The sequence below is a fragment of the Bolinopsis microptera genome, chromosome 13, assembly GCF_026151205.1.
Source record: "Bolinopsis microptera isolate Bmic1 chromosome 13, MBARI_Bmic_1.0, whole genome shotgun sequence".
Lineage (NCBI taxonomy): Eukaryota > Metazoa > Ctenophora > Tentaculata > Lobata > Bolinopsidae > Bolinopsis > Bolinopsis microptera.
Genome location: NC_087084.1, coordinates 7,815,374 through 7,826,697, shown reverse-complemented (window position 1 = coordinate 7,826,697; position 11,324 = coordinate 7,815,374). Strand labels below are relative to the sequence as shown.

Genomic DNA, 11,324 nt, shown 5'->3' with positions numbered 1-11,324 from the left:
ACTTGATAACTTTATCCGTGTGCACTTTCTCGAAACTCACTTATCTTTGTCAAGACTCAGCTCATCTCAGATCTAAATGTTGCCTTAACAGACTTACTGGTCACTGCACTGGGCCCTCCTTTAAATGCAAATATCATATGAGCAGCCGATCGATTTATTGCTTGAACTGTGCATCCTTTTTTTAAAATACATAAGGTCAATTTTTCTATCGTGAAACTTAGTCACTGAAAGTGAAGACAACGCAATCTGGCTGTGCCGGTTCCCCTCTGCCTAGATCACTTAGAATATCCATAGTTAGCAATACTTTAATCGTTTAATGCAGCGATATAGCCAGTTATTAATGCCACATTGTAGATTTTAGCCTGTTCCAATCATCCTTATATCGAGTTAATGAAATTTATGAAATTGCCTACCGTTCAAATCGCTCTCTGTTGTTAGCACCACACTGATTAACTACAATGTTCCAATTTTTTAGAATTATGTCCGACATAATTCTAATTTTTGCTGTTACAGCAGATAGTTATGGTGAAATGGCACGCAGGAATAAGTCATCCCTGTCCTCCAAAAAGCACATGAAAAGGTACTTGGTAAGCCATGTCTTTTCCAATATCAAATCCAATGTATCACAATCTGTGAACTTTTTACTCAAAAACTAGATTGATTAATTGATAATTCATTGCTGATTGTTCACGCGCCCTGTATGGAAGTATAAAAATGGTAATCCGCATACTCCAGGAAGAATTGAAGCAATCTCAAGAGAAAAGAAGGGAATCTGGATCCTTCGTCGGATCGTCACAGAGCTCAGAGGGGAGCTCTACGCTTCACTGGCCATGCAAAGCAGGGAGAGTGACGGAGGCGGAGGCACTGCTGGCTGCTGGAGCGGACATTAACAAGCTGGACAGAGCGCAGTTGAACCCTTTCATGGACGCGATCAACTCAGGTAAATCATTTGACCGCCTTAATAATATGGGTTTATCTAACATTGGTAATAGTAGCAAGAGGTTTTAGTCATGCGTTTGATTACAGCACAGTGTGAAACCCTGAAGCATACGTCGAGCTCTAAACTCTGTTTTGTCTGATAATCAATTATTTGAATATTGAAGGATTAAATTTGGTAACTTGATGATCACATAATTAACAGGACAGGTCGACTGTGCTAGATGGCTGCTGAGGCAAGACGGTTGAAAGCTCCAGCCCGAGATATGGTCGTTTTGTAGGGAGAGGGGGCTAGAGTCAGTGCTAACAGCTTAACAGAAGGTAAAATCCTGAACTTTTGTTCATTGATTCTTTGAATCAATGAACAGATTCAAAGAATCAATGAACAATCGTTCAGATGTAAAAATTATTTATTCAATATTTTGCATTACATTTAGTTACAGGACTGACATGCGACATCCGTCGTTGACCTTTGTCTTTATTTCAGCAAGGTACGGAGAGCGATCCATGGCTGTCCCGATAGACCCACTCAGACTCCTGCCGGAAGATACTCCTCCGGTTGATCCAGATGAGACAGTTCTAGCAGATGATCAGTTACAGACTGAAGAACATATCCCACAGATCAATGCGTCAACATCTGCAAATGAAGGTACTTCAATCTGCTCTTCTTGTATATGTCTTTGTGCCTGCGTCTGTGATTGTACTGAAGTGTACTCTGTGTGTTTGTGCCTGTGTCTGTCTTTGTATCGAGTGTGTGTCTCTGATTGTACTGCGTGTGTCTGTAATTGTAATGTAGTGTACTGAAGTGAACTATGTGTGTTTATGTGTGTGTGTCTGTGTGTATGTGTCTGTGTGTGTATGTGTCTGTGTGTGTATGTGTCTGTGTGTGTATGTGTCTGTGTGTGTTTGTGGGTGTGTTTGTGGGTGTGTGTGTATGTCTGTGTGTATCTGTGTCTGTCTGTGTGTCCGTCTGTGTCTGTGTGTGCTGTGTTTATGCTGTGTCTGTGTGTCTATGTCTGTATGTGTTTGTGGGTGTGTGTATCTGTCTGTGTGTCTGTCTGTGTGTCTGTCTGTCTGTGTGTCTGTCTGTCTGTCTGTGTGTGTGAGTGAGTGTGTGTCTCTGTGCGTCTGTGTGTGTGTGTGTGTGAGTGTGTCTCTGTGCGTCTGTGTGTGTGTGTGTGTGTGTGTGTGTGTGTGTGTGTGTGTGTGTGTGTGTGTGTGTGTGTGTGTGTGTGTGTGTGTGTGTGTGTGTGTGTGTGTGTGTGTGTGTGTGTGTGTGTGTGTGTGTGTGTGTGTGTGTGTGTGTGTGTGTGTGTGTGTGTGTGTGTGTGTGTGTGTGTGTGTGTGTGTGTGTGTGTGTGTGTGTGTGTGTGTGTGTGTGTGTGTGTGTGTGTGTGTGTGTGTGTGTGTGTGTGTGTGTGTGTGTGTGTGTGTGTGTGTGTGTGTGTGTGTGTGTGTGTGTGTGTGTGTGTGTGTGTGTGTGTGTGTGTGTGTGTGTGTGTGTGTGTGTGTAGTAAGATACGAAGTTCGAAAAGCTAGCATTTAGTAATAGACGAATTTTGCAGCTGATATCAGAATCGAAATGATGATGGTACTACACGAGATGCTCATGGAAAAGGTATCAGTTTGCTTTTCTCCTCCCACGAGCAGTACAAAGTGTGGGTTCAACTTTAATCTGATAGAAGATATCGTATGCGGAACCCAAGCCCGGCTATGTCTGTACATAATAACGAAAGAAACCGGTAAGTTTTTAATCATGTAAATGTTCGGCCGAACGTTTGCTTTCATTTTAGACTAGTGACGAAAATCAACAATCGTTTGCCAGTTTGGTTAGTAAAATCGACAAAAAATAGTCCATTCCCCAAGGCCATGATATTCGAATTCTGCCCGTTGAAATCGGCCACTCTGATTTTTATCATTGAACTTTGCATTGATGACATGTTCATTCTCTACAGGTTATGCTGCGAGGGCGTTTAGCTCGATAGATGTTGAAAATGCCCACAGCATTATAAATCATTTGGACCGCCGAGGGGTCCAAAACTCCTCAATCGAAGAGCTTAGTAGACATGTCAGCAACCTACAGAGACTTCAAATTCTCAGGAAAACCTCTCTAGGACGGTAATACATTAACTTGTTTAGTTAATAAATTTAATAAGTAGATTTTGAGTGATGATTACTCAATACTGATATCGAGGTACCATAAAAAGGGTATATAAACTTATCACTTATGCTTATATGCTTATACTCTTATACTATCAATGAATATCAAATCGCCTTCTCTAGTTATCAAACCCAACATAAATTAAATCTCGGCCTACAAGGACTATTCGATATTTACAACAGACCGAGTGAATGTCTCAATCTTTTCAGGAAGCTTTATACTCCGACATCCACAATTTACCACGCCCCTGAGATCGACAAAGGTCTTTCTGATAGATTGACTTCCAGCCAATTCGATCTATCGAAGCCGAGTGGGAAGAACAAAGAACTGAAACCCATGGTCGCAACGATGCTCCTCGCGGACAAGGGAGAGTTAGGGCCATCGGTGGTCACAAGACTGCAGAATATTTATTTTTTTAAGCGTTGAGGTTGTCACGAAAGCGTACTGTAACGGGACTGTATCAGATTTGAGTGATTTGATTTTGTGATTCGCAGTTCACGTGATTTTATTGTGATCTTAGACTGTAAAAACTATAAAGGTTCAAGTTGAACTATCGTCGCCATGATTATGTATTTTGGAACTGTTCACGTTGAAATTGCTTCGTTAATCAGCAGTCTTCCTTGGTTACCTTCTACTGTGTAATGCAGCTACGATCAACGATACTTAGCTAGTACATTCATAGTAACTGCACTGAGCTGAGAAGAGTAAAAAATTTGAGCTTTGACGGAATAACATTTCCTTGTTTTTAGATACGGTTACTATTCTAGTGAGGGGTTCATAGCTGACCATTAAGGTCTTACTCACAATAATTCGTGCTCTGATATTGGCCGTACTGACTGCTGTTGAAAAAGCCACGCCATCAGATGCGCGTCACGAGAGTCCACCCCAGTCTAGTAGACCCCACTACGTACAAAATTTGAAATTTTCCCAAAAACTTCTGACTAAGCTAGTTTGTTTTCAATAACTTTTGCAATATTAACAGTAGACCCTTCAAATTTTCACCAAATGTTTCCCTAGACACTAGTTCATCGTAACTGTGTCATAAAATTTTAATTTAGGGACCCAATTTTGTGCAAGACTCCGGTATCTGACGACCGGTCGCGGACGTGGTTATTGTAATGTCAACTTCTGTTGCACACTGAGCGAGCTATATTTTGAGAACAAAGATAAACTTTACACCAGGTGAAAGCTGAGACGTTTCTCTTTAAGATGATCACCTCACATTCTGTGTATCTGTGACATTGAGATAGTAACGATTCAAAACGTCAAGTTGAACAGGCTACAAAATACGCGCTGAATAAAAGTCCACCCCAGGAGTCCACCCCACGCGCGTAGGGTGTTATAATTATTTGCGCGACGCAAATAAATCTTCGCTTCCTTAGGGAAATATTCGCCACCTTATAATTTATTTGCGAGAGGATTCAATTTGTGTTTTTTATGTTCGCGCAGTTCTTAGCAAAATATTTATCTGAACGAAAGCTCAAAATTTACCGAGAGATTGACCGTCTAATTAATCTATTTTGATGACTGTTTCTGACCTAAAATTGCACAAAAAATCGATTTAACTAGGTTTCAGAACCTATAAACAAATCCTTATTCCTCAAAACTTATGTTTTATAGTTAATACGAGCAACAAGCAACGCCAACATGTAGGTATATTGTATTGATCCTTCGGTTCTACAGCTCTTGACCTAGGGCTGAAACCGTAAGATCGAGGCAATCCTCACCTCAACTGATCGAACTTGATCGGAGAGCAGAGTACGACAAAACACAGCAGGTAAGCAATTCATTTTTGTGACTGTTCCTCACCTGTACAACGTTGCACGAGAAATCGATTTAAATTGGTTTTACAGCCCTAATCATGACCTACGGAGTTGAACTTAAGATGAGACCGAAAGATCGAGGCAATCCTCACCTTCAATGATCGAACAGGTACTACTAACATCGATCACGTGATATGACCGTAAGTTGACCCGAACTAAAGTCAACTACCTTCTGAACACGCACTGAAGTCCACCAGGGAAATATATTGAAAAATATATTTTGTCAAACTCGAAGAAAACTTCTTGTGAATTACTTGACCATTGTTAATGATCTGGCCCGGCGCGCGCTACTTCGTAGCACTTGCCATCGAGAAGAAAGCGGCGCGCGCTACTTCGAAGAAATTTAGACGAGTAACATCCGTCAAGTGAATTACCTAAGTTATGTTTGTAAACAGTAAAATAACTAATTCGTCAATCATGGATATGCAAATGATCCAGTTTCTCTCTAAACTTAAAACTTCGTGATATTTCAATCGATTTTACTCGAATTCTTTAAAAAATATTTGCCTAATAACGGTCTGACGCGCGTTGCACGCTCCTTTTTAGTTTGTTTACACGAGAATGAAATCTTCGCATTGTTAGCAAAATATTCGCCTCCTTATAATTAATTTGCGCGAGAGTTACATCTACGTTTTCTTAGCAATATATTCGCCTCCTTATGATTTATTCGCGCGAGGATTGAATATGCGCGTTTTTAAGTTCTTACTTCTTAGCAAAATATTTATTTGAACGAAAACTCAAAATTTACCGAGAAATCGACCTTTTTATTAACTCATTTTGATGACTGTTTCTGATCAGAAATTGCACGAAAAATCGATTTAACTAGGTTTCAGAACATATAAACAATTCCTTATCCCTCAAAATTGATCACAATGCTGGCAAGCATTACCGTCGCCCTTATATTCACAATACTATTTACCCCCTATACTATTATATCCCATTTATTGTTTTCCAGGCATTAAGACTCATCGAAAGTAGTTCAGCAGGTATATTTAAGTTCAAAACATTCTAATTCAATGTTAAAGATGACAGGAATAAGAAATAGTTATATGGAGGTTTTAAAGAAATTTTCGCAAAATACGCGCCAGCATGTTATACGAAATTAGGTAAAAAACCCAAAATCGCCATATTCAGGTGCCTTAAAAACCATGTTAAAATTGAGTAAGAGATCTGAAACTTTGCAGGGCGTCTAGACCTTGTCCAAATCGACTGTAAACAAAATTTCATGTTTCAGCAGTATCGGCAAGTGGGTTTTCTGGAACCCCTGTTTTACAACAGATTGTCGTGAAGTATATATATCTTATATAGTGACAGGACTATATAGTGACAAGCACTTTATAGCTGATATTGACATCATTCAGGGTGTTGGAGTGACTGCGTTTATGAAAAATGAATTTTACATCCCCCTCTTGGTATCTAACGAACCTCAGTCATTGAGAGAACCACCATAATCTGGAGATCACTGAGCACTAACGTAGTGATGATAACAGGGAGAAACAGTGCAAAGGCCACCATGGCCGGTCCAACTGCACCACCCACCAAGCCCACAGCAAGTGCAACACTGGAGCCCAGGGCAAACCTCTCCGCTCCGAAGTAATCTACGTCATAGAGAATATAACCAATAGATATAGCACCGATCCCAAACAAGAACTTTACGACGAAGTTGCTTGTAACAATTACCGCAAGATAATCCTGTGCAAACATCCCTCCAAAACTAGCCACATTCAGTAAAGCAACTATCACCTGGGATTGCGGAAACTGAATTGAATAAGTGCATGGATAACCGTCCGACGATAGCCTGTTTAATTAAACAACTTTTCCGCGCAATTTTTAAACTAATCCTGCTATCGCCTATCAAATCCCAATATTGGCCAAGTTTGCCGCACTCTTTGCACATAAAGTAAATTCAGGCAGGTGCGGCGGAATCTCACTATTCGCAAAATTGTACCGCACTTATATTTGATACAAGAGAAACGCCATTTTCGGACGTGAGGAGAGTTAGGACTACATCAAATTAATTCCTTCTGTAACGTCCTCAATAAATGTATTTAATTATAGTTGTGAAATCAGTTTAAAATATGTTGTATGTAACCGTGAAACTATCCAGTATTCATGGATAAGGTCGGGTCTCTACTTCCAAGGTGGCACCACTCCTATAACATAAACTAATAGCATCACTTCAAGTCTATTAGATTTATTGAGTACTAGTGCTCTAGTGTAACCCAGGCCTACGGTCATGACTTCATTATCGCCGTTAAAATACAAAAGTATAATGCCACTTATTCGAAAACACGCGAGAGTGGGAGGGAGGGAGAGAACGTGAGACACTTTAGTATCACATTTGGGTCATAAAATCAATAAATTAACCACTTGGCACTTACCACCTCCAATTAAAAAACTTAAGCTCAAATTAGGCACCTTCAGAGTTTTGTCGGCACTATACCGAAAATAAATCAGCCCCGTTCCGTTTTCTGTTTGTAAATTACACACGCACATACACATTTATTGAGATTTTTAATATAGATTGTGTAATGAGATGGAAACGTCTTACTGTCTTAACCGGGTGTATCTAGTCCACATCCTAGATTTATAATATGAAGAGTTTGTTCAAGAACACTTCTAGCTGAAAAGCTTTAATATGCCCTGATCATCGGATCGTTAACATGAAATTGAAATGAATTCTATACCAGGGCTTGACAAAGCATCACAAAGTGTGGGGTTAGCACTTATCCACGTTGATATTGGAGCCCAATTACTCAATGATAATCTGAACTGTTCTCACCAGTCACCACTGCACAATTGTAATTTTTATTGTTTAACCAATCTAACGTGCTAGTCGATAGCTTCCATATTATTAGATTAATGTAAGCAATAGTTAAAAGTTGTATTTTTTTATTAATGCTCTAAATACTATCAGCATAATTCATGATTAAATAATTGTTCCAATTATTCTAAAATAACATAGCATTATAATCAATACTTTAATTCAGATGTATACATTTTCCGTTATGCAGACGATAAGATTTTCTTCTTTCTTTTTTTTTTCCTTTTTTCCCCCTTCTTTTAAAAGTATTTATTCTTTATTTTTGTTGGTTTTATTAAATAATAACGATACTAGTGTCTAGTAATATAGGAACTTCCGGTAGGAGTACCTACGAGCTAGTCACTAGGTCTACGCAATTTATAGGGCTCCATCCTATCAGAACCAGTATAGGATCTAACTACGCCTGGTATATAGTGCCGACTACAAGTTTAATGACTTGCTGCCTAACTACTAGTAGCTAGAGCGCTCTAATGATGACTAGCGTGAGGGTCTTTGGGATCGATAGTCCCCACCAGTGTGGTGGTACTCTTATTCGCCAAGAACTTGTATCCCTCTGAAACTGTACGAGTTAAGTTCGTAATTAAATACGGCATTCTGTGTCAAGGATTCAAATTTACTTGTTGCATTCAACAATCAACACTCCTGGTAATTGTTACGGCTCAACTTTCAATCATAGCTTTGAAGATTCGGAGTATAGTAGTTTTAGCGGTTTGTAGTGTAAACGATTAATGACAGTTCGTAAAAAGACCAGCAGAACGTCTGACCATCAAGGTAAATAGTATCGAGTATCATGTTATAGTACAATAGAATATATAAGTATCGACCGAGTTAACCGACCTAGGACAAGTTGGGTGTGAGAGTTGACGTGCTCGTTCTAGATTGATCTGCATTCGCCATCTACAGCTCAATGAGTCGGCATCCTTTTGCAATTCCGAAGATGAGTCTGATCTCGTCTATCAGTCGCCAAGAAGACGAGATCTGGAGGGACTCGGGAGGGTCAGTGCAGGAACAGGAGGTCGAGTGGCCGGAATCGGAGTTGAAAAAGTCGAAGTGAGGTGACCAGAAGTTCGCCATCCTCGGGTGGTCTCCCAGATTGCTCCGCCAGGAGTCCATCTGCGATGCTGGAATTGGAGAGTTGACACGGAGAGTTGACATTAGGGAGTTAAGTGAGAGAGAAGGGTCCACAGTGGTTTGGTGTTGCTGGCGCGGTTAACCTTGGTTGATACAGTAATAAGATTGCGACAACGCAAATTCGCCATTTCATTCGATAATAATTTAAGTTAACCCAGTTGTAAATATTTCTGGTTACGAGTAGTTTTTGGAAAACTTGTTTTGAAACAAAAATTTCGCCAGTTATCTTTTGTTTTAATCCGTAAACAGTTTTTTGGCATTAGGCTGATGATTAACGAGGGGGGGGGGGGGGGGGGGGGGGGGGGGTTAGGTTATAACAAGTATATCTTATTCAAAATCAAATACTAAATACTAAAATATCAGTATAATTCAATTATTCAATAAATGTGCCAATTATTCTAAAATAACATAGCATTATAATCAATACCAAATGTATAAATTGTCCGTTATACAGACGAAAAGATTTTCTCTTTTTTTGTTTTCTTTTTTCCCCTTCGTTTAAAAGTAATTTTTTGTTGGTTTTATTAAAAAATAACGATACTAGTGTCTAGTAATATCTTATTCAAAATCAACTTTATTGCGATCAATGATTTTACAATAAGTAATAAAACAAATTTTCAAAGCTAATTTTCACGTTGACAAGGTAGTTCTGTTAAACTTAAAGTGACTCCCCTTATGAATTTTATCAAATGTCATATTTTCTTTGTCTCTTCTTCTCTTCTTCCATCACTCATCTGCTTGTGCAGCATATTCTTCAAGTCCATAATATCGGATGTTGCAAGACAATTCATTTAACTTGATCGTTTTTATGCTGCTTTGTCTCCCAAAATGCCGTCATAAGCTTCCTTCTTTGTCTCAGCTAATCATTTCTTTGTTTGTCTCGTATTTCAGTCATCTCTGCTGTACCTGGAACTTCACCGTCTTGTACTGCCACACAATTCATCTCAATGGTCTCAACTGGTGATGATCGTTGTAATCTTAGCCTTAACTCTCGGTAAATTCTTGAACCAGTGATTAGGGTTTCGAGTCTTTGAGCAGGTACGCTAATAAGGTTCGTTACAGTGTCATCATAGATAAGTGGGTTTATGACTGAGTTTATCGGTAGAATAATCATTGAAAACAGGCCATACCAGGGTGTTGCATCAAGAACTTCAAGGGAATGTAGTACACAGATCACTATGAAAGGTACCCAGCAAAGGAAATCGGTAGTGATAATGTTGGCGATTCTTTAGTTCATTTTCCTATTGCGTTGTGAAATCTGTTGGTTCCCTCCTGACTGTGTCAAACATTTAGAAGATTTGCAAGATATGATGCTAATGATCAAGTATGAGGCTGTAATGAAAAAGAAGCACACAAAGTTCAGGGCAAGAATTGCCCATACCAAGTGCCTCTGTGGATCATTTTCTTTGACAAAATATTTGAAGAGGCAAACTCCATCGTTTCCAAAGAAATCTACCTTTTCAATGTTTTTTGTGTAGTCTTGATAACCATTATCATGAGAATACATCTCGTACATCATTTTGTTGATCATGCGCCAGCTAAGTGTTCTTTCCTTCATTCTACCAAAGTATCCCTGAAAGACGGCAAATAGTGTCTGCTTGTTCATTGTTCCAATAAATACCTTTATCTCTTCTGCATACTTCACTCCGTTAACAAAAAAATCCTCAAATTTGGAGATAATTGGGATTACAGCAATGACAATGGACGCCAACGTCATCATTAAAACACCTCCTGCAACTTGTAGTGATTTTACTAAGGTAACTTCTCCCGGAATTCTCATGGAGTTGTGTATTCCGTAAATTCGGGTGAGGCTCAATGCACACATAGCAAAAAGCGAGACTTGCGATCCTATGGTGCTTAGAACTCCAATAGTTGAACATTGGATGCTGGTAATCCATCCGATCTGTTGGGTACAATATTCTTCCTTGAAGATTATGCCATCATAAATTGATATGACCAATAAGTAGATACCAACTAAAAGGTCTCCAAAAGATATCATCATGATAAGGGACTTATTAAACAGAGCTACGGTAGTTCTACATTTCTTCAAAGTTCCAGCATTTTTGGACAGGATGATAAGATTTGCCATGACGGCTAGAAATCCTATAACCCACGATGACCATTTGAGAGCATTCCCTTCTAGAAGTTGTCTTGAGCACTGGTCATTGCATTCGTCTGTCAAATCCAGGCAGTCAAATGATCCGTCACATTTCTTCGTCACTGGTATGTAGCTACCGTTACATTTGAAGTTATTTGTGCAGCTGTCCTCATCCGAACCATCCCCACAATCATTGATGAGATTACATACTTGGGAATAATCAATGCAGGTGATATTATTGTCACAGACGAAATATCTATTCGTATAAATATTTCCATATGATTTTGTGACAAATGTTAGGAATTCGTTATTGGCTATCGTCCCTATTCTTTTATGATATTGTCCTGGACA

The 11,324-nt window shown here is 39.3% G+C and overlaps 1 protein-coding gene across 2 annotated transcripts; it reads left to right on the top strand.

Moving 5' to 3' along the window:
• Positions 1 to 733: 733 nt before the first annotated feature.
• LOC134825103 (uncharacterized) lies at positions 734 to 3,701 on the top strand. 2 transcript variants are annotated; one of them, XM_063837242.1, is made up of 6 exons: positions 734 to 940; positions 1,142 to 1,257; positions 1,424 to 1,585; positions 2,502 to 2,678; positions 2,892 to 3,054; positions 3,307 to 3,701. In XM_063837242.1, the coding sequence occupies exons 3-6, from the start codon at positions 1,444 to 1,446 to the stop codon at positions 3,521 to 3,523; spliced, it is 699 nt and encodes a 232-aa protein (XP_063693312.1). In that variant the 5' UTR covers positions 734 to 940; positions 1,142 to 1,257; positions 1,424 to 1,443; the 3' UTR covers positions 3,524 to 3,701. The 2 variants fall into 2 exon arrangements, with proteins under 2 accessions (XP_063693312.1, XP_063693311.1); XM_063837241.1 differs by lacking the exons at positions 734 to 940; positions 1,142 to 1,257 and having other exon boundaries at positions 1,368 to 1,585; positions 3,307 to 3,620.
• Positions 3,702 to 11,324: the final 7,623 nt, after the last annotated feature.

Coding starts and splice junctions, on each gene's coding strand:
- LOC134825103 (XM_063837241.1), top strand. CDS start 1,387: ATGCGACATCCGTCGTTGACCTTTGTCTTTATTTCAGCAAGGTACGGA. Junction 2,679..2,891: donor CATAATAACGAAAGAAACCG/GTAAGTTTTTAA, acceptor CATTCTCTACAG/GTTATGCTGCGAGGGCGTTT. Junction 3,055..3,306: donor AGGAAAACCTCTCTAGGACG/GTAATACATTAA, acceptor CAATCTTTTCAG/GAAGCTTTATACTCCGACAT.